The sequence below is a fragment of the Anneissia japonica genome, unplaced genomic scaffold (assembly GCF_011630105.1).
Source record: "Anneissia japonica isolate Jap-2015-1 unplaced genomic scaffold, ASM1163010v1 scaffold287763_len296007_cov137, whole genome shotgun sequence".
Lineage (NCBI taxonomy): Eukaryota > Metazoa > Echinodermata > Crinoidea > Comatulida > Comatulidae > Anneissia > Anneissia japonica.
The window spans coordinates 125,156-149,284 of record NW_022698178.1 but is presented as its reverse complement, the minus strand read 5'-3'; the positions used below and the strand labels follow the sequence as shown (position 1 = coordinate 149,284).

At 33.7% G+C, this 24,129-nt stretch overlaps 1 protein-coding gene and 1 long non-coding RNA gene across 7 annotated transcripts in view; both read right to left on the bottom strand.

Moving 5' to 3' along the window:
• LOC117102428 (tubulin polyglutamylase TTLL7-like) overlaps positions 1-18,806 on the bottom strand; it is a 39,734-nt gene extending 20,928 nt beyond the window's left edge. Inside the window, exons 1-13 of one of the 6 annotated variants that reach the window (XM_033242685.1) lie at positions 18,731-18,804; positions 16,910-17,120; positions 11,451-11,646; positions 10,585-10,758; positions 10,106-10,163; positions 9,200-9,263; positions 8,360-8,427; positions 7,464-7,622; positions 6,375-6,591; positions 5,281-5,445; positions 3,658-3,736; positions 1,524-1,600; positions 73-261 (exon numbers count right to left, since the gene is read on the bottom strand). In XM_033242685.1, the coding sequence (XP_033098576.1) occupies positions 73-261; positions 1,524-1,600; positions 3,658-3,736; positions 5,281-5,445; positions 6,375-6,591; positions 7,464-7,622; positions 8,360-8,427; positions 9,200-9,263; positions 10,106-10,163; positions 10,585-10,758; positions 11,451-11,508 (1,308 nt within the window). In that variant the 5' untranslated portion in view covers positions 11,509-11,646; positions 16,910-17,120; positions 18,731-18,804. Of the gene's footprint in view, positions 1-72; positions 262-1,523; positions 1,601-3,657; positions 3,737-5,280; positions 5,446-6,374; positions 6,592-7,463; positions 7,623-8,359; positions 8,428-9,199; positions 9,264-10,105; positions 10,164-10,584; positions 10,759-11,450; positions 11,647-14,287; positions 14,318-14,341; positions 14,444-14,539; positions 14,562-16,909; positions 17,121-18,570 lie in introns of those variants that run through there. The other 5 variants (XM_033242684.1, XM_033242686.1, XM_033242689.1 and 2 more) reach the window with 5 other exon arrangements.
• A 3,322-nt stretch (positions 18,807-22,128) lies between these two features.
• LOC117102433 lies at positions 22,129-23,949 on the bottom strand. The gene is made up of 2 exons (XR_004444414.1): positions 23,745-23,949; positions 22,129-23,078 (listed from the first exon to the last, which is right to left on the bottom strand). It is a non-coding gene; the product is annotated as an uncharacterized LOC117102433 (long non-coding RNA).
• Between the last annotated feature and the right edge of the window lie 180 nt (positions 23,950-24,129).

Genomic DNA, 24,129 nt, shown 5'->3' with positions numbered 1-24,129 from the left:
TATGTAGGAGCACATGTTCACATCCTTCCAAGACTAAACTTATTTAGAACTTTGTTTTGTGTTTACGCTTACCGTTAGATCTAAATCCAATCTCTTGCTTGGCCTAAATAGTCTACGACGCGACTCCGCCTTTTGAGCTGCCATTCCTTTCCGTTTATCGGACGGTCGCATGTTGATCAGTTTGAGGGCGTCATACAGCAAACCACTTTTAATCTCAAGATCAATCTTTTCATCTGTACCAAAGCTTGGCGCTCTATTAATCTAAAAAAAAAGCAACAACAAAAATTAAATATTCCTATTTAAAATGCATTCCTGCTTCTTCTAGTAATAAGACACAAAAATTCAGCAATAATATTCCCATTGAAAATACTTTTAATTAATTCTTAATAAATTTCACTTGCTTAAAACTATATTTGAGATTGCTGTTAGGATAGAATAAATATTTAAAAAATTTTAAAGAATCAATATAAACAACCACATATGACAATAACAACTACTGTAGGAACTATGATCAATAGAACTAGAACCCAGTTAGTCAGCTAATTCCTGGTAAATCTGAGCTCAATTGGGTCATTTGGAAAATCTGACCATGATCTTAGGTGTCACAATCTCTATCTATATCAGTACGCACAAGGTGAACGTGCTCATTTATCCATTGGCTTAGCTCAAAGGACAAGACTGTGACATGTTATTTGTGACAGAAGTAGACATTAATTTTGGAGTTTTGACTATGCGCTCTTTTACCCCAAGCAGTGAACACCATATGTTGGGAGGAGTCAACAGTTTGATTGAAATCGGCCCAACCAGTTCCCACTTATAGAGCATTTTGAATGTTGCCAGAAAAAGATAAGAATGAACCCTTAATGACTTTTGACCCAAAAATCCCTGATCACCTTAAAGACTCTGCCTTATGCCAATGCATATGTGCAAGGGCTAAAAATTACCCCTTAATGACCTTTAACCCAAAATTTCTGAACACCGTAACCAAAATTATCACCAGTGTGATATTTGACCCCAAGTGGTAAACACCCCATGTATAGAAGGTTTCCACAGTTATACTAACCAAGTTTGATTTAAATCGGCCCAACCGTTTGTCACAGTAGTGTTTTGAAATGTTGCCAGAAGGAAATGCTAAAACGAAACCCAGTCTGCCTGCGCATCAGACTGGGCAATTCTAGTAAAAAATAATAACAATCAAACAACTAATAATATAACTTAGCAATTACATTTTAAGCCATTTTAATAATAAGAAAAAAATGTTTTTGTTTTTTTATGTATTCTAACCTGGTAAAAAAAAGGTTAAAATCTAAACAAAAATAAATAACACAATAAAATAACAATCAATAAAAACAGATTAAAATAACAATCTGTAAAAACATATACAATCATTAAAATAATAACATAAAAAAAACTTAGATCAAAACAAATAATAACAATGATCTTTGATGTTCATAATAATAATAAACAAGGTGTCAATAATTACTCATCTATAGGAAGGAAGACGAGTCATTTTTTTATCTCACCTCTAATAACCACGGTTTGAGTGACTTATCAAGAAATATATCAAATCCAAGGACTTCGAAGCACACACTATCATTGCCTGATGTTCCAGGCCTACACATCCTGTATGCATGCAGGACATGTGGTTCGGCTACAACCAATGTCTTGTTTATCACATCCTGAAGTGTCAAAAAAAAAGCTTGTCTACATCCTTATGTACTGTGTTACTAGGTCACTGGGTTTTTTGACTTACTTGTGTTGCTTTTCAATAAATGTGGCAAAGAGAAATCAGCATTTAAAGTTTACGATATCGGCCATTTCTAAGGCAGAGATCATCACCAAATCATCGAAAATGGGGAGGGGGGAAAACATCATAGCATGATGTACAGCTATATAAAGTAGGGCAATAAAATTGAAAACTTTGAAAGTTCAATCTTCAAAAATAATATAATGTTATATCAACCAAGAAAGAAAATTTTTTAAAAACCAATAAATTAACATAAAACTTCCTTTAAAGCAAAAAATACCAATCATACTCAGATAAGATGAATTCTAATTAGAGCCATCCATGCTTGGTCAGGCAGCTACTATACAGTAGGAATACAACAGCTTTACTTCTTGTTCATTGAGGGCGCTATTCGGATAAATAAAATCTAGTGTGGTAAATTAATTCGGGTTAGTTATGAAAAGAATAACACTTAAGAAAGTATACTCCAAATATTGAAATGCACACCATCGTGTTAGGATTCAATATTTCAAGTTTAATTATGTCGTCATCAGGAATAACACTTGTTTTTACTACTAATGTTCAAGTTTGCGTAAATAACTTAAAATGAATACACCACAGTAAGTGCAGATAATTTTGGCTTCTGTACAGCATTATTTTGTTGCAGAAAACAGTAAAATCCGAGTCATATTTTGTGACAAAATTCTGCTCCCACGGCAATGCGTAGGCCTACCTATAACTATGCAGCTTATGCATAGGCCGACCCTCGCCACTCAGATGCTATGAAAATTCAAACTTTCAGAATTACAAGTTTTCTCAATTAGGAACTCTGTTCGGATGGAGGGGTACATAATTGTGAAATGTTACTGTATGATCAAATAATAAAAGATAACATGGAGGATGCAAAGCAGGAGAGAAGACAGACAGGCGAAATCAGAGTGTTAGATGGCAATGATGATGATGTTGGTGGTATCATTAGGCCGACCAGCCCCCCTTAAACTAACGTTAGAATACCGCACTTTCGGCGGTAAAGAACAATTGAAACCTCATAAAAAAAGGCAACTAATCCTTTTACCCATAATTGAATCCAAGGACACCAGTGTTAAACACTCAGTCAGACCTTGATTTAAAAGGCGCGCGATCGCGCCGGTGCTCCTTCGCGCTCCTCAAAATGATGCGAGGAGAGCAGTCAATAGCACTCCTGAATTTTCCTAGGGGGCGACAAAAAATACAGTTTCATTACATAGCAGGCAGCGTGTACGTCGTGTGTACTGAACTGTGAATCGATGCACTCTCTCTGCGCACAGCTACCAAAGGCAGCGGCAGGCATTGATGGATAATAACCACATGTTCACTGTTTGTGTACCGACGATGTAAAGTGTACTAAGGATACTAACAATTTTGACGTGAAATAAATGGTAGGAAATTACCACGAAACAAACTTACTATTTATTAACATACTAAAATATTTATTATACTATTACGTAAAATACATGGTACGAAAGAACCGCAAGAATTAAGTCAGGGCTAATTAAATGAATTTATGCTCGCACTGACCATGGAGGTATTATTGAGAATAATACCGCCATGCACTGACTGTGTGTGCAGGAGAGGAATCGACCGCCGCCGGTGAGCGACATGTACAAACACATGATTGGCTGTGTAAGGTAAGTTTTGTATGCAGCCTGCCGACCACCACAGTTTATTTTAAGTAAGTATGTTTGTTTTATTTTTTCAGTACATTTACTTATTTAAATTTTAAAAAATTACTAAGCAGACAATTTTTTCACTAGTATTGGCGAATTATTCCCGCAATCAATTTTTCTGAGCTTTTGATGGGCTGCATATTTTTTCGCTTCACTTAGAAACAGTGCACAGCCAATCACAGAGCAACAACAAACAGTAATAACTTGGGCCAAAGTAATCATTGCCTGATGTTCCAGGCCTACACATCCTGTATGCATGCAGGACATGTGGTTCGGCTACAACCAATGTCTTGTTTATCACATCCTGAAGTGTCAAAAAAAAGCTTGTCTACATCCTTATGAACTGTGTTACTAGGTCACTGGGTTTTTTGACTTACTTGTGTTGCTTTTCAATAAATGTGGCAAAGAGAAATCAGCATTTAAAGTTTACGATATCGGCCATTTCTAAGGCAGAGATCATCACCAAATCATCGAAAATGGGGAGGGGGGGAAACAACATAGCATGATGTACAGCTATATAAAGTAGGGCAATAAAATTGAAAACTTTGAAAGTTCAATCTTCAAAAATAATATAATGTTATATCAACCAAGAAAGAAAATTTTTAAACCAATAAATTAACATAAAACTTCCTTTAAAGCAAAAAATACCAATCATATTCAGATAAGATGAATTCTAATTAGAGCCATCCATGCTTGGTCACGCAGCTACTATACAGTAGGAATACAGAACCTTTACTTCTTGGTCATTGAGGGCGCTATTCGGATGAATAAATCTAGTGTGCTAAACTAATTTGGGTTTAGTTATGAAAAGAATAACACTTAAAAATGTATACACTGGAGTATTGAAATGCACACCATCGTGTTAGGATTCAATTCAAATTTAATTATGTCACCATCAGGAATAACACTTGTTTTTACTATTAATGTTCAAGTTTTCGTAAATAACTTAAAATGAATACACCACAGTAAGATAATTTTGGCTTCTGCACAGCATTATTTTGTTGCAGAAAACAGTCATATTTTGTGACAAAATTTTGCTCCCATGGCAATGCGTAGGCCTATCCCTATGCAGCTTATGCATAGGCCTACCCTCGCCACTCAGATGCTATGAAAATTCAAACTTTCAAAATTACAAGTTTTTTCAATTAGGAACTCTGTTCGGATGGAGGGGTACATAATTGTGAAATGTTACTGTATGATCGAATAATAAAAGATAACTTGGAGGATGCAAAGCAGGAGAGAAGACAGACGGGCAAAATCAGAGTGATGGCAATGATGATGATGTCGGTGGTATCATTAGGCCGACCAGCCCTCCTTAAACTAACGTTAGAATACCGCACTTTCGGCGGTAAAGAACAATTAACAACAAAACCCATAATTGAATCCGAGGACACTCAGTACTTATTCTTGATAATGTGTTTAATCCAATTAATATAGTGAGATAACGTAACGTTAGTTTATCGAGGGCGGGTTGAGCTAATGAAAAACAAATAAAATTTAATAAGTATAATCTCAAATCTACTATTGTTAGTGTTCATTAATGCACTGTATGTCACAAGCTTAAAAATTTGAAAGATTCAATTCTTAATTCGTATATTTACATATAAAGTTATTAACTTCCAATTCAAAATGTGAATGTGAAAAAATTCCTTGTCAATGAATGAACAGTTAAATGCCCTTTGCTGTATTCTTTTGCTTAGACCCTTACCGTCAATGGCTGGTAATTAATTTAAGGATTTTGGTAGAAAAAACATTTGAAAATTAGCAATATTTATTGCGATTAGTTTCTGGTTGGAATTCAAAAAATAATATATTATTTTAAATAATAAACTAAAAAGTTTAACTCACAGCAATATTCTTCCAGATGGCAGCAACATCATAATCATTCCTTTTTAGGTATTCATTGAAGTACTGAATTGACCTCTTGCTACCTTTGGTCACATCTTCATCACGTTCAAAGTTCTCACTTCTTTTGTTTATGGAGTAGTTGGTCAAGTGCATGTACAATTGGTCCTGTAATATAAATTATAAATTAGTTTAATATCAACATACAATTGAAATTACTAATTCCAAAGTATTGATGTGACAAATACTAGGAAAGAATGTAAATACAACAAGCTACGTGGCTGAGAGTTGGTGAGTGCTACAAGCAATACATTTTTTTCTTTTAATTGTTTTATTGAAATCACCTAAAAGGCCCAAAACCCACTTGTAGGTAAGGATTTATTATGGCATGAAATGCTTGCACCTTGCATGAAACCACTAAACCAAACACCTTCCCCTAGAACATGTTTTTTTCTTTTTCAGATTACTATGCTAAGACATCATCTTTGCTAACAACCCAAGAAGATGTCTTAGCAAAAGACACAGCATTATCCAAATCGTGACCCCTCTAATTTCGACACCCCTTTAATTTATTTTTTTTTTTCAAAGAACCAAATAACAATCATTTCTTTTATCACAAGCCTGCAAGTGGAAACCAAACCCTGAGGCCACATTAAATTTTCAGGTCCTAAAACAGTCTTAAATTGGAGGGTGAACAGTAATCCAAAAATCATAATCATTGTGCTTTGTTGTTTTTTTTTTTTATAATTTTAAATGCATCATTATTACTGGCATTTTTTCAGGAGTGAGAGGATAACACAACATTGTTTTTTGTACTTATGGAAACAATGACAAAACTCCCATGCAACAAGTATTATGAATGTTTCAAATAAAACATTCCCACATTTAGTAAATAAACATGATTTCTAATACCTACATACACATCATGATAATACATAACAAAATTTCTTTATGTAAACTACAATTTCCCCAATATATCTTCTCAGCCAATATACCTATGGTTTCATAAACAATGTTCCTATAACAATAAGTTATACTAAGTTATACATACTAAAAATAAATTGAAACAATAATAGCATCACAAAATTCCAACATACCACATTGGTATCCGACGGTGCTGAATATTTTTCCGTGCTTAATCTCACAAGCCCATCATTAAAAAGAAACACTCGCAAGGGGTCACATGAGGTCATCAAAACATATATGCGCAAGTCAAATTTGAATCCTTCCAAAAGAAATGGCTTATCTAGATATTCTTGAACAATAGTGTGATCTTGCTGTTGGATTCGCTCTCCATTCCGGAACAAAGAAATACTATTTTGGAAAACAAGAAAAAATTTGTTGCAAACATTAATATTTTAGATGCTTTTCAACACACAGTAGTACAAAATAACATACAATTTTATATGATAATCAAATAACAACAGTTATTAGTAAATTTAATAGATTATTTAAAACAAAATAAATGTCATTAAAAATAAAATAAACAGTAAAAATATCAGAAAATACACAAATCAATCGTGATGTAGGTAGTCTATGAGTGAGGTACTTACCTGGATAACCTTCCCTCCCTTCCTACCCTCGCCGTGATCGTGTCGATCTTTAGGGAATGAGGACGTTTGTTAGGGAGACAGTTCACACGAGGCGTCTTGGGTCGGCCTGTTCCATTTTTTTTCGAAGTGGTATTCCGTTTTGGGAACAATGGCAATTAGTCAGTTATCCAGGTAATTATTCCCGAAATAGACGATGTATATTAAACACTTTTCCAAGTATCAATGAGCAAATTCATCATCAATTATCATTAGATTCATAGACTGGCGAACATACCAGCATACAATGCTTAAACTTCTTTACATTCCTAATTGATGCCAGTATTTAATAACAGTTACTTAGTATCATATTAATCTAATACCAAAAAATAAATTTGAATCCACCATGATGTCACAGAGTATATGATGTGAAATCTTAGAAAATTGAATTTAAAACAGGAAGAATAAAATAAGTAGAGAAAAAGTTATGTTTTTTTAGGTAGGTAAGTAGGTAGATAGATAGAAGAATAACCCGTAACTTGCAGCATCATTGTATTGAATTGTGTATGGGCGTGGTCTGTGACTACCTAAACATTTTTTTATAACTGTATCATTAAAAACTATTAAAATAATTGTAAACATCTGAACCATCCCTACCCTTGTCCCATAGAACCATTTGAGGGCTTCACAATAAATGTCCGTTTCTTATTCTTGCGCTTTAATTCACGCACATAGGTTTGAAAGGAACTGTACTCTGCTGGGAAGATCCATGTCTTTGGTGAAAAGTTGTACTCATCTGGATGTACCTTCATCATCCTAAAAACATTACAATCATAACTACAATATATTTCTACAAACACTGAAGCAAATAAAAGCTTCGCCTATAACAGCAATATGTATGTGATGAACAGCAGTGATCTTACCATTTACAGGTTTGATATGACATCATCATGCCAGGTATAGATGTGATATGACATCATCACACCCATTCATAGGCAATTCACTCAAATTTTAACATAAATCTTGATACTTTCATAATTTCATAATTTTATTTCACTCACAATGCAATGAGTCTGGTAGGCAAAAAAGGGAACATGTCCCTATACAAGATGCCTACCAGAGACTTTGTGGACAGGGTTTAAGATATTTGTCTGTCAGACTTAAGAGACAATTCTGATCAGACTCAATGACATTGTCAACTATCACAACATTGAAAGACATGATTGTTTGATTGAACATTCAGTCCATCATCAGTATACCAAAAGTATAGTAGGAATTTTCAAAAACAAACAAAATTTTGGCAAGATTTTTTTCTATACTTCATGTTCCAAACTTGCCGCTTGTAGCTAAAACTAATTTTGAAGTAAAATAAAATTAACATTTTATTGTTGGCCTGTAAGCCTGAGGAGGAGTACTATATAGATGAAAGTGTGTGTGTTCAAAAATGTATTTTTTCTATATGTCTGTTTTTATTTATCAATTTGCCAACCAGAATTCAAGCTTTAAAGGCACGATACCATAGAGAACCTATAATGCGATTTGCAATAACTCACTTTGCTAGGTTCCTTGCGAGACAGTCCTTCCGACAGATCTCCCCCATAGCAGGAAAGTGATTAACTCGCTAGAAGGACAAACATAAGCATTTATGTTTTCACATCCACTTATAATTATTCCTTGTCCTTGTGCAGGGATATAAAAATTCAACTAATATTATTCCTGACATGAATATTAATTATTTATTTGATACAAAATATAAACCAGTATTCACGTTTAATTTAACTGGGGAAAAAATAAATTGAGATTAGCATAGCTCAGTCGGTTAAATTGGCGCAGGGTCGTGAAGGCTTTTGGTCCCCGGATCAATTCAAATTGCTGCTCTCCTTGTTTGTAGTCAGTATTTCAGCTGGAGGGGCAGAATTCAAGTGTCAATAGGGCACTTGGTCCCATGTAAAGTACGGCCACTGGGTACACTGAAGAACAGAGTACGGTCTTCAGAAAAGAGTAGGGATGGTCTACTGCCAAATTCACCACTAGAAGGACCCCAACAGAAATAAGCCTTTGAATTTCACAGGATATCCTTGGTGAGTATTCAATGTATTGGTTACCATTAAATTTCATGCACTATATTCCAAGCATTTGATTGGCATGTCATGTAGCCAGAGTGGTCCAATTATTTTTGCCACTCCATCATGCACTATGGAAGCAATTATCTCAAAATGCACACTCGGAAAAATAACAAATATTTATGACTACCTACTTCAAATAATATTAATGTGTTCCATAAACTGTTCAAATATTATAGCTCTCTGTGACCTCTACAAAGATTGAAGTAGCGCACTATACTATAGATATTTTTAAACAATAAAAATATGATAATTAATTTGACCTCTGACCTGGTATGGCTTCAATTCAGCTATTCTCTCATTAGATACTGCTGTATCATTCCAGAACAAGAAACTGTGGTGAGAAAATACATTTGCTTTCAATTACTGGATTAACTTACTATTTTTTACGTTTCTGTAAGTTTCAATATCAACGCTGAAGAGACAAGCCACTGGCGAGCAATATAGACATGTGCAAGTTAGGGAATATACACGCTTCAGCAAGAAGCAGGGGATCGTCTCATGGACTACTGCTGGCCAATTCACCACCGAAGACCCCAAAATAAAAAATAAGTCTTTCAAATTTTTCGTTTTTCATCATTGGTGTATTTATGTGTTTCACACCGCAAAAATCCAATTTATAAATCCAAATTGAATTAAAATTAAGACTGAAAGGATGTCTCAAGTTCACCTTCCCTTTTTGTTGGAAGCCACTGCTTGACTTTCTTTTGATTATTTTCATTTTAAAACTCATAATTTTTTTTTTTTTTCGTTTTTTGTTAATGTACATTTAAAGGTCCTTTTGACATTATGGGCTATACAAATCCAGAATATTTATGATACTATTACGCACAAGAGATGGTGTAACATCTCAAAATTTTAACTAGGCATCACCTTGAACAGTAAGTTCTGGAAAATTTACAACAATTGTGCCATGGGTGGCAACCAGGGAAAAAGTGTGCAACTGCATGACCAGCGGTCGGAGGCATCATAAATTTTCTAGAGGCATTTTTGGGGGAATGAAATAAAAAAATAAACTGTTGGTCTATATACTGTAGTGTACAGATTACATTTGGTGCTGGTGGCATTTTATTGAGACAACTTTTATGGTCGGATGCTAAAAAACTTTTTTCCAGCCAGCCTGGTTGCAACTATGAATGATTTAGGTATTAGTTGAAGCTATACTCTTAAACTTACCATGCAGGATCATCATCTGCACTAGTTAAATTGCCAAATTCTTCTGCAACTTTTCGTACTGAAAGATAATAAATTCAGTGCCAAACATTATACTTAAGCCGATAATTTAATAAGTGGGTTGTTCGCATTCAAACTCCTTTTTTTTGGGGGGGGGAAGAGGGTGGGGTCAAAGTGAACACATGGTTAGTTTCACTAAAATAAGCCAAATCCAAACAGGACAGTCTAGATTTGGTATTACAGAAAAAGAAGCTGACGCCTGAAATATGTTAAATATACATGCTTCATTTATAGAGGAAAAGAGCCAATCATTTTATTAGAAACAGAAATTTTGGCACCAACACACTGTGTAATTTTACACTACTATTGATTGGATACTGAATGATTACCTGAAGGTCACATGACAATTACAGTACAATCATTGGCCTGCTAAATTAATCTAAATTAAGTATAAATAATTTAAATAATTAATAACTACTTACCAATTTCATATTTAGAAGCTGAGACATTTAATGATATGAGTGATTTACGTTTCTTTGTTTTTTTCCTTGTTTGAGGCTGTTTTATATTTTGAAATTTGCTGCTATCGTCATACTCATCACCTCCACCTGCCTCCATCTGCTCAGCTCCTTGACTACCTGAATTTACATATTCAGCTAAAAGCAAAAAAAAATTTTAAATTCAACAAGAGGTAAATTTTACAAAGTGGCAAGAAAGTGCTAAATGTTATATCAAGCCGTTGCTATTAAACCAACTATGCGGCCTTGCCTGAAACTTACTAATCAATAGAATAGGAATAAGCATCAAATTAAACAAGTAAATATTAGACTAAATGACAGGGACGGTGGTATGTGTACACTACAACAATGTGTATTTTGACTCAAGGTAAATAGTATTAACAATGCTTCAATACAATGTATAATATACTGTAGCTTCAAATCAAATTGTATTAGAAAATTAATAACATAATTCACACTTTGTGTAGATATTTAAAAGAAAAGTAATGCATGTAAAAATAACTTTGATTAGATAGTTAAAATAATGCATGGTACAGAATGACATTTCAAAACTTGAAAGATTTTTTTTCTAATTTCAGTGAGAGAGAGACTTTAAATAATATAAATAATATCTATCTTTAACACAACAAATTTATTGACAAAAAAGGATCAAAGTTTAGAGTCCATCATGGATGCATTGTCAAGTCCAAGTGAACAAAACAAAAAACAAAAAACAAAAACAACTATGATAGAAAACAAAGAGTACTGTAGGTGACAGGAAATAAGATTAAACAGCCACACGTATAACACCTAAATAATGTTAACAATTGTACAGTATCATCTATCCCTACATTTATCCAGATGAAGGGCTCCACCTTGCTCACCACAACCACCAGATGTTGAAGGCATCTTAACGTTCACTCAACAACTAATGTTTGTTCTGTCGTCATCTTCGTCTGTTTGAACTTGTATGAAGTATTGGGAATTGATTATAAATAGGTTTGCATAAACAGTACTGTACTGAATTATCACACACATAAACACAATCTATGAAGAGAGATAACAGAACAAGAAAAACTGTTATGAATATATTTTCATACTAAAATTCAATTGCTAATGTTGACAGTATTGTACAGACGACAGTAACATATCAAATATTCTTTGCTCCTTCATGCTACAAAATGATCACCATGGCAACTACAAATAACGCAATTGGTGAATCTTTTTAATTTGATGACTGGAAGGTGTGCATTATCATGGTACACCTTGAAATAAGGAGTTGCAATGGACCCCTCTGTGGAACATTACACAATGATTCAGCTGGAAAATCTAACACTGAAGAGAAGTAAGTTATAGGCATAGCTGAGCCTTTTACTTGGCAGAATAGACCTTTCCAAAATGTCAATCAAACTTAAAAACTGACCGAGCAGAAAAGTGCCACGAATAAAGGTGTTTTTGTCCCACAAATGCATGTGATGTTCATGTATGTTATAACACTGTAAAACCAAGTATACAAAAGAATGGGTGTTCATTTCAATGACATAATGGAAATATTGACAACTCATGATACAATGAATGACCTCCCGTTTATACTATTTACAGGTATTTATTATTAAAAAGCATGGAAGAGTGTGTGAATGTGTGAGTATGTGTGTTTCTGAACTTTTGACACCCACTTTGCTTCTGGGAGATCTGGTTAAATGAGCTTTCTTTGCATCTGATTTTAGTTTACTGTGCACGGTGATATCCATCAGCACTCACTTTCCGTGAGACAATTGATAATAAAGTAGTAAAAACTTGCAAATATTATGATTTTGTGGAAAACTTGATATATTCCAGGAGATTCTTGCTTGCTTGCGGGAAGCCATCATGATTTCTAGGAGACTCCTGCGACTTGGGAAGACTTGGGACCCCCTGAAGTACATTACTTGAGTTCAACCATTTACCTTGAGAAATGATAGCCAGACAAACACCACTCAAACAAAGGCCTCTATTATCCTAAGTAGATCTACTGGCAACTCCCATTGATAGTCTAATACAGCGGGACAAAAGATTTAAGAAATACCCAAAGTAATCAATGAATTCATTGTCAAATATTAACTTCAAAAGAAAAGGATATTAACCAAGGCAAAGAGGGGATTGAGACTGTTAACTTGAAGGCGTATTAGGCCTCATTATAATGTGTAAAATCTAGTACCTCCGGGTATAAAACAAAAAGTATGATCAATATGCTATACAACTGCAGTCGTAGCCAACTGGGTTTTCGTGTATACAAGTATTTCTGAGCATCGGTTGAATGAAAAGAATGCAATTAAACTGACAGTAACAACTGTTGTTCAGTATGTGAACGGTTCAGATGTACTGCACCGACACAGTAGACTACCTCTTGACTTGTTAATTACCTCCCTCAAAGGAGGATGTACTCATTGTTGACTGTCTGTACAGCAAGATTATGCAAAAACTAATGAATGGATCACCATAAATTTTAGTCGAATGGTACATAATATTCGAAGAAAGATAATAACATTTTCGGAAGAAAAGGTGAAAACAAGGTCACAAAAATGTGATTTTTTTTTTTTATCCCGAGCATAAAAGAAAGTAATGGAATGACATAGTGAAAAATAATGGAATCATCCCTGTTTCTTTATTTCGGTAATGGCTCCTATAACTTTTTCTGATGTTTAAGAAGTTGTATCATTATTATTATAATATTATTTGGTTATTTATATAGTAGCGCCTTTCTTTGCAGATACGAAGTGCTTCTGTCCCAGGTCATTGGATCCACATGCTTAAGTGTGCTGTAATCAGGACAGGAGCAAGCAACCCCACCATTGTACCCATTTATACTCCTGGGTGGAGAGAGAAGCAATGCAGATAAAGTGGCTTACTCAAGGACAAAAGCGAAATGCACAGAAAGGGATTATTTGCATTTGCATTTTTTTTTTTTTTTTACAGAAACAGAAATGTCACTAGGGAGGCGTAGGCCAAAGACATCTTGGTTTGAGACACATTTCTTTTTATGGTTTGTTTGATTTTCTGTTTGTTTGTTTTGCTTGTTTGTTTGTTGTTTATTTATTTTTTGTTTGCTTGTTTTTTTTGTCTGCAATATTGTCGAGCGCATAGAGACCTTGCTTATTTCTGCTATATAAATCAATCTTTAATTACTTTTATATATTTTGATTGCAAGTTTTTATTAATGCTTAAATTAAATGGATATAGGACTAGGCCTACCTGTAAATGAAATATGTATAATAGTCAGTAGGATAGTTTGTATGTCAGTCATACGTTTGTTATCTTGTCTGTACATTGCCATTTTTAACAAAATGTTTTTAATGTTTATTATTATATATAAATAAATAAAAATAAATTTAATGATGAATGAATATAGGCTAAGCCTACCCTAGGCCTAAATAAATATATAGGCCTAGGCCTAGCCTAGATAGGCCCTGGCTGCGCCTACAGGCCTATATTTTTAATAGAATTAAACTAAAAATAAAAAATATAGATGGGATATCCTATTTATTTATTCAGATTCGGACAAAAATGCCTCAACAAAGTCAAAGTCGCCATGATAATGGGCCACTATGGCCTAGGCTAGACCCTATCTAAGAAGCCAAGCCTAGGCCTACTACTACTAGGCCTAGGCCTTTAAATACCCGGCCTAGCAAGGAAGTAAGTACCAGCCTACTTCACTGCTCCAGCATTGGCAGGATGAGCTGCATGCGGATTCCGGCCCTCTCACCTGCTGCAAGACAAGAGTGCCTGTCTGCTACTGCTGGGTAGACACTGTGGTTATTCTAGGCCCAGTCATCGTACTACTCAAGGCCTACGACTACGTTCATTAATTGATCCAAATAATTTATCGATTTCTATTTTCCCTTTTCTATCCCAAAACAGCAGCATCTGAAATGTCACGTGATCCACTTCGCTCACTGTGCACCGAGTTAGTAGTTACCACTGGTTACCACCACCCCGCCGCCGCTGCTGATTCAAAAATGTAGATGGCGCTATGATAGGTTTTCTTTAGCATCAGCTTTCTTAAATTAAAATTTAATTCTCATGGCAATAACAAGGATTTAGTCCAGGGCCGCAAAACGTTGTAATTAAATGGATATATTCGTTAAGAAGTCATAGTTTAAGGGCCGAGACCAATATTTTGTATGAATAATTTTCATTGCATTTATTTATTTATTGATGGAGATGAAAGCAAAGTTTCAGTGATAAGCCTAGAATAAAATGCAACTAGAAGACGAATGTAATTAAAATTGTGCATAAATCTATTCACACAAAACTAAATATATACACATTTCATTATTTTTATCTTTTATTTTCTTATTTATTTATGTATTTATTGGCCAAGGCAAAAGGTCTGTGTGATTACCTATTTACATTTTTGATTGTAATAATGTTAAGTTTTTTGTTATGCCTATATTAGGCCTATATGTCTTTAATAATTTGAAATATGTGCTAATTGGTATTTTAAAATTTTGTGTATATTTTTACTTGTTTAGATGCCTGTAAGTGGCGATCGCTTTTCTTTATTGGTTTTTCTGGAATAAATACATAAATAAATCACTAAAGAAAAACGATTAGCCCTCCATAAACTAACGTTAGAATACCGCACTTTCGGCGGTAAAGAACAATTAAAACCTCATAAAAAAGGCAACTAATCCGTTTAACACTCTTACTTATCCTTGATAATGTGTTCATCCAATTAATATAGTGAGATAACGTAACGTTAGTTTATCCATAGAGAAAATATTTTCTCTATGGTTTATCGATGGCGGGTTGAGATAATGGCCTGCACGGAAGCTGATCGTAGGACGAGTGTGCTTGGCCTTGACGCCTGCTAATACCGCCAAGAATCGGGTTATTTTTTAATAATTCTACGTTTCTCTTTCAATTCCCCCCCCCCCCAACACTCTCTTTCTTTCGTGGCGTTACCCCCATCTTTATTAAAAATAATCTTCGTAAAAATCAAAGCAGTACAATATTTCTTTCTATTCAATTCTTTTTCTTCTCTCTAAGTTACCTTTTCTATTTATACCTGTCCGGTTTATAAAAACATTTTTGTATTTTTATATATTTATATAATTTTATAAAAATGGACACAATAATATGAGATAGTAGATAAAATAAACACTAAACAAGGAAAAATACTAGTAAAAACAAGTAATTTAATAATGGCGATATGGTTTATGATAAGTATATGTTAATTTTTATTTGTTTTCTTTTTCGAGATGAAGTTACCATCTTTACATCAATAGGCCTATACATTACAATATTAAATTGTAAATGTTTATCATATAATATACATTACACATTATATCATATTAACATATTTTATTAAATATAATCTTCATAAAATCAAAGTAATACGATGTTTTCTTCTTCTTCTTTTTCTTTTTTTTTTTTCCATAGGCCTATTCCAAATACGTTTTTTATTTCATTACCCTTTTGGGGGGTTAATTTGTCTTTATTGTGAATGATATTGACAACGTTCAACTTTAACGTTTATTCAACATAGACCTACATTTTTTTTTTTTGCTCTCTTTAGTGGGATTTCACTCACTTTTATTTCTCTGTTACTTTTCTAATTGTTATCATTGGTTTTATAATATTTTCTCAAAGTGTAAACAAAAAAACCAAAACATATAGTCATTTAAAAAAATGTGGGAAAAAGATGTTACACACAACATAAGTCAATCCACCTCTGATGTTTTAAACATAGGCCTATTAATCAATTTGATAATTCAGTATAAAATATTATTAATGATATATTGTGAACAGCATAGCATAAATATTCAACAGCACAATATAAGTGACCAAAAGTTATCTCTCTTTATTCATTATAATATTTTTGTTTTTATAAAAAAAAAAAGAGATATTATATTTTTTCCAAAAAAAAAAAATAAATATACAGTTTTACTTTTTGCTTAATGAATAAATTGAAGGAACCATCCTTTAATTGAAGGAACACACTTTGTATAGTCGATTCCTTGTTTTTAATAAATGAAATACATTTTGATTACAATAATAATAATGATATGTTAATGGCATTATTTAGTTTTTGATATTGTTTAGAATAATTTATTTTACACGACATGCCCGTCCGTAACGAGGGTATGGGTGTTTGGCCAAATCCCCTTTCGACCAGTTTACTGCCTGTCTCTTATACACATCTAGATGTGTATAAGAGACAGACTATGGCCTAGGCTAGGCCCTATCTAAGAAGCCAAGCCTAGGCCTACTACTACTAGGCCTAGGCCTTTAAATACCCGGCCTAGCAAGGAAGTAAGGACCAGCCTACTTCACTGCTCCAGCATTGGCAGGATGAGCTGCATGCGGATTCCCCTCTCACCTGCTGCAAGGCAAGAGTGCCTGTCTGCTACTGCTGGGTAGACACCGTGGTTATTCTAGGCCCATTCATCGTACTACTCAAGGCCTAGGCCCTACGACTACGTTCATTAATTGATCCAAATAATTTATCGATTTCTATTTTCCCTTTTCTATCCCAAAACCTAGATGTGTATAAGAGACAGCCTTGGGTTTTCCTAGAATCAGAAGAAATAAATATAAATGAGAGGTCGTTTGCGTTAATCTAGAGAAGAGGTTTATATACAAACAGGCCTAGCCTATGAACCCGATATGAAAACTGTTCGAAAGTGCGCTTTATAGAGAAAAAATATATAGGCCTATACATTGGCCACATTCTTCGCCTTTTACTCCTCCTACTCATCATCATCCTCCTCATCATCACTGTTATCATCATACAAAAAAAAAACTTCACCCAGCAACCACAGAAACGTTTGCGTACATTCTGAACTTTGTGGTTAGGTTACGTGAAGAAATTACGGTTTAGCAACACTAGTCACGCTATTTACGTTTTAAATTACTACAAAGGATCGTTTTGAACACCAAACTGTCACGTTATTATAACGTTAGTCTTTGCGGGACCAAACACATATACGAGATATAAGGTAACATAGGCGTACAAGTTAAATAGGCCTACCACGAAAAATCAAATGTGTCCTCGTGGCAATAGGCCTATCAGGTAAAGAAAAACAAAATTAAAAATAGCTAATTAAAAATAGGCTAACTCAAGATTGTATACATTATGAACAATATAAATATTTACGTTTACACTAAATTATAGTTGAAAGTAACAATCAATAATTATAGTTAAAAAGTTTAAAATTCTCATGTGTTTTAATAAGTCAGAGACAAACGAGACTTGCGCCAAACTGTAATTACACTGTATAATAAAGCACGGTAAGTTTTAGCAATGTTTAACAAAATAATGTAGACCCTTGAATTGTGCATTCTGGAAAAGAGATATCCTGTTCTGATTCTTGATGGTACTCTCACCATGGAGGAATTAGTTTAGCTCTCACTTAGGTCCGATAAGTGAGAGCAGCTTAGCTCCTGTCTCTTATACACATCTAGATGTGTATAAGAGACAGATCATCATCATCATTATTATTATTATTATTATTAACATTTAACATTTTTTCCAACCTTGTTAGGATCAATAAGTATTTATGATCATATACTACGCAACCACATTTACAGTGAAATTAACTGTCTCTTATACACATCTAGATGTGTATAAGAGACAGGGCTAAGCCTACCCTAGGCCTAAATAAATATATAGGCCTAGGCCTAGCCTAGATAGGCCCTGGCTGCGCCTACAGGCCTATATTTTTAATAGAATTAAACTAAAAATAAAAAATATAGATGGGATATCCTATTTATTTATTCAGATTCGGACAAAAATGCCTCAACAAAGTCAAAGTCGCCATGATAATGGGCCACTATGGCCTAGGCTAGGCCCTATCTAAGAAGCCAAGCCTAGGCCTACTACTACTAGGCCTAGGCCTTTAAATACCCGGCCTAGCAAGGAAGTAAGGACCAGCCTACTTCACTGCTCCAGCATTGGCAGGATGAGCTGCATGCGGATTCCCCTCTCACCTGCTGCAAGGCAAGAGTGCCTGTCTGCTACTGCTGGGTAGACACCGTGGTTATTCTAGGCCCATTCATCGTACTACTCAAGGCCTAGGCCCTACGACTACGTTCATTAATTGATCCAAATAATTTATCGATTTCTATTTTCCCTTTTCTATCCCAAAACAGCAGCATCTGAAATGTCACGTGATCCACTTCGCTCACCGAGTTAGTAGTTACCACTGGTTACCACCACCCCGCCGCCGCCGCTGCTGATTCAAAAATGTAGATGGCGCTATGGTAGGTTTTCTTTAGCATCAGCTTTCTTAAATTAAAATATAATTCTCATGGTAATAACAAGGACTCTTTAGTCCAGGGCCGCAAAACGTTGTAATTAAATGGATATATTCGTTAAGAAGCCATAATTTCAGGGCCGAGACCAATATCTTGTATGAATAATTTTCATTGCATTTATTTATTTATTGATGGAGATGAAAGCAAAGTTTCAGTGATAAGCCTAGAATAAAATGCAACTAGAAGAAGAATGTAATTAAATTTGTGCATAAATCTATTAACACAAAAATAAATATATACACACTTTATTATTTTTATCTTTTATTTTCCTATTTATTTATGTATTTATTGGCCAAGGCAAAAGGTTTGTGTGATTACCTATTTACATTTTTTATTGTAATAATGTTAAGTTTTTTGTTATGCCTATATTAGGCCTATATGTTTTTTGACATAATTTGAAATATGTGCTGATTGGTATTTTAAAATTTTGTGTATATTTTTACTTGTTTAGATGCCTGTAAGTGGCGATCGCTTTTCTTTATTGGTTTTTCTGGAATAAATACATAAAGAAATCACTAAAGAAAAACAACCAGCCCTCCATAAACTACGGTAACGTTAGAATACCGCACTTTCGGTGGTAAAGAACAATTAAAACCTCATAAAAAGGCAACTAATCCGTTGATAATGTGTTAATCCAATTAATATAGTGAGATAGCGTAACGTTAGTTTATCGAGGGCGGGTTGAGCTAATGGCCTGCACGGAAGCTGAATGCACTTCGTAGGACGAGTGTGCTTGGCCTTGACGCCTGTTAATACCACCAAGAATCGGGTTATTTTTTAATAGTTCTACGTTTCTCTTTCAATCTCTCCAACCCCCCCACCCCCCCCCCCCCCCCGCACACACACTCTCTTTCTTTCGTGGCGTTACCCCCATCTTTATTCAAAATAATCTTCGTAAAAATCAAAGCAGTACAATATTTCTTTCTATTCAATTCTTTTTTTTTTTTCTCTAAGTTACCTTTTCTATTTGTACCTGTCCGGTTTATAAAAATATTTTTGTATTTTTATATATTTATATAATTTTATAAAAATGGACACAATAATATGAGATAGTAGATAAAATAAACACTAAACAAGGAAAAATACTAGTAAAACAAGTAATTTAATAATGACGATATGGTTTATGATAAGTATATATGTTAATTTTTATTTGTTTTCTTTTTCGAGATGAAGTTACCATCTTTACATCAATAGGCCTATACATTACAATATTAAATTGTAAATGTTTATCATATAATATACATTACACATTATATCATATTAACATATTTTATTAAATATAATCTTCATAAAATCAAAGTAATACGATGTTTTCTTCTTCTTCTTTTTTCTTTTTTTTTTCTTTTTTTTCATAGGCCTATTCCAAATACGTTTTTATTTCATTACCCGTTTGGGGGTTAATTTGTCTTTATTGTGAAGGATATTAACAACGTTCAACTTTAACTTTTATTCAACATAGACCTACATTTTTTTTTTTGCTCTCTTTAGTGGGATTTCACTCACTTTTATTTCTCTGTTACTTTTCTAATTGTTATCATTGGTTTTAAAATATTTTCCCAAGTGTAAACAAAAAAAAAAATTAAAACATATAGTCATTTTAAAAAAAAAAATGTGGGAAAAAGATGTTACACACAACAGAAGTCAATCCACCTCAAATGTTTTAAACATAGGCCTATTAATCAATTTGATAATTCAGTATAAAATATTATTAATGATATATTGTGAACACCATAGCATAAATATTCAACAGCACAATATAAGTGACCAAAAGTTATCTCTCTTTATTCATTTTAATATTTTTGTTTTTATAAAAAAAAAAGAGATATTATATTTTTTCCAAAAAAAAAATAAATATACAGTTTTACTTTTTGCTTAATGAATAAATTGAAGGAACATCATTTAATTGAAGGAACACTCTTTGTATAGTCGATTCCTTCTTTTTAATAAATGAAATACATTTTGATTATAATAATAATAATGATATGTTTAGTTTTTTATATTGTTTAGAATAATTTATTTTACAGGACATGCCCGTCCGTAACGAGGGTATGGGTGTTTGGCCAAATCCCCCTTTGACCAGTTTACTGCCGTGGTCGTATAGTTATCATAACTTTTTTCATTAAAGAAACACTTCTTTTAACCAGTTTATTACCNNTATAAGAGACAGCCCATGAACCTAGTTAAGGGCCTCTATATGGTGTTCAAGTTTTAGATTTTATATTTTTAATACATATAAAGATATTTTTTCAATTGAATTAACATTGTGTACAGTTTCTTTCATCTCAGGTCACAGATATCCAGGTTGCCGATTTGTTGTTGCGGATGTTGATATATATAGGCGAACCTAAATCAATATTTAATACAGTATATCCAAATAATCTTAAATTATAGTGTATTAATGTCGTTCGCCCGGGAGTTCATAGAGGCGAATCTAAATAAATATTGTAATCATATATGTATTATTCCAAAATTACATTGTATGAAAGTCGTTAGCCGAGAAAGGAAAGTAAAATGAGTCAATCAGCAGCAGTTTAAAAAGCAACATAATGTATGAATTGGGCCCATTCGATCGGGGCTGCTTCATCAGGATAGTACTGTTACGCTGCAAGGCCTACGTTGGGTTTGGTGAGTTAGGAAGGGTTGGCGGCGAAGGGATGGGGAATCATTTATGCTAGCCTGCACATTTAGATGGATCAAAATGAAGTTAAGATTTGGTGCTTCAAAAGTGTGCCGTGTGTGTTTCGAATATCGTTAACATGTGCCTTAATGATTGTGTCTTGTTTGGTAGTAAATGTGTCTGATGATTCTAGCTTATATTTAATGGTCTGTCCTGATTTAAAAATTAAAAAAAAGAAAGAACAAGGATTTTAAATAATTTTGAAATAAAAATTAAAAATCCAAAAAAATGTGAAAGAAATATGTTTTAAACCCATTCTTAGGAACCCCTTACGAACCCCTTTTCGTAATGAAGTTTATAATTATAATAATCCACCGGTAATCCAGTTTATTTGACAATCAACTGAGCATACAGTATGTATGATCAAACACGTCAAAATAATAATAGGGAAAATATTCTTCGATAACGGAAGAAGAAATACGGATGACGGTGAGCCACGCTTCTTTCAAATAGGCCTACATATTCACATATTCTGTGACAGGTTTGGTGACAAATGTTTAAAAACAATAATTTGTGTAAGCAGACACACCATAAAATGAAACTGTAACATAGCGTTGCGTGGTATTGACATTTAATCAAACGACGAAAATTGTGAAATACAATATCTTAAAAACGATTTCATAAAATCAAGGTTAATCACTATATTTGTGAAAATATGTGCAGACTGAACGGATCGAGAGGGCCGGTGGGTGGGGGGTGGGGGTAGACCATGGCAGCTTCCCACTCCCCTTAAAGAAAGCCAGAAAGGAAGAAACAAGAAGGACAAAGGTGGAAGTACAGTGCCCCAAAACAAGCTAATTTATACTGTTTATATCAAGCAACACGTCCCCACACCTGCATGTGCTTTGCACGTCGCATGGCCCCTACCCAAATTTTACTAAAAATATAGGCCACCGAAAGCGTCTTTTTTTTTCGAGTGGTAGTAAATTGCCTTTACAGATCTCAGAGAAACAATGTAGGCCAATATAATTGCTAATACAAGATATATATATATATAATAATAATAATAATAATAATAATAATAATAATAATAATAATAAAACAGTAATAATATATTATATTATGAATACTGCAAATTACATATATTTTAAATTCATCTGTTTTATAATAATTTTTATACCATAATAAAGTTTTCATCAACCTAATAAGTTTTCAATATTAAATAATCATTTCATATATATTCACACTGCGTTGTACGACAATGCAAATACTTCTCCGTTTTTTGTGAGCGCTCGGTTCAACGCCGTTTGTTGAATGTCGGTGTTGCAGACTGAGGGGATAGTTAAAAACGATCCATTACGCACACCTCGTCGCGTCGGGTTCTCATAATCGCCTAGGCCTATTCAAACTCCATATTTAGTCCTGAACCTCCAAGCCAAGGAAACCGTTTAAAGTTATTCAAAGTCCATCACTAATCCCGTTTCTTTTAGGAACTTCTTGTGTATTTCATCATATGTCTCACTCTGAGATACGGTAAAAAGTGACTTCCAATCACCAACAATGCCTGATTGATAAGCAAAAGACCTGAATAGTTACTAAAACTACTATTGATTTAGCTGTATAAACACAAATTGGGAATTTGTAACAAATAAAAAATAAACGATATGTGGCTTTCTAACCTATCCAGGTTAAAACCCACATTTAATAAATAATCATTATCATCAATATAAGAAATAAAACTATACAATTTAGAAGCTCTAGATTTTGTCCACACATTATTATCACCATTAAAATCATCACCGTTATTATTATCATCTGTTCAAGAAAATCACTATAATCATTTAACATTTTCGTCATTGCTATAACAATCTTCATCGTCGTCGTCATCACCATCATTATCATCATCATAATCATCATCATCCATTACCATCATCGTCATCGTCGAGATCATCATCATAATCATCATCTTAGTCATCATAATCACAGTCATTTAATCATAGTTATCACCATCACATACACTTTATATCTAGAAGTGGCCTTCGGGCCTTGTTTCGGGTGATAGAAATGAATAAATAAATAAATAAATAAGTCATCATCATCACAATCATATTCATTCATCATCATAATCATCAATCATCGTTATATCGAGATTACCACTAAACAACATTAACCTCACTCATCACAATCAGATATCATCAAGAAAGGAAATTACTGAATAAGATAACATTACCTTTGCGAACAAATTCTCCCACTTTTGTCAGTGTTGCAGCTTCGGTTTTATTGTCCATGACTTCTTTTGTCCGCTTTGCTGATGAGTTTTCGACAGTTTTTTGCAGAACTGCTTCAGATGTAGACAATCCAATAAATGTTGCAAGTTTTCGGATGTTTTCAATCGTATTCTTTAAATAAAAAAAAAATAGAAACACTTTCAAGAAGCTGAAATACAATATATATTACCCTTCAGTAAAGGTATATCCAGTAAAACAAATAAAACAAGTTAGAAGGTATGTATGATGTGGTATTTAAATGAAGGTGTCTTTGAGGGAGACCTGCATATGCAAAATCTATAAGTTTTTCAAAAGGGTATTATATTTAATTGTATATAATATATATAT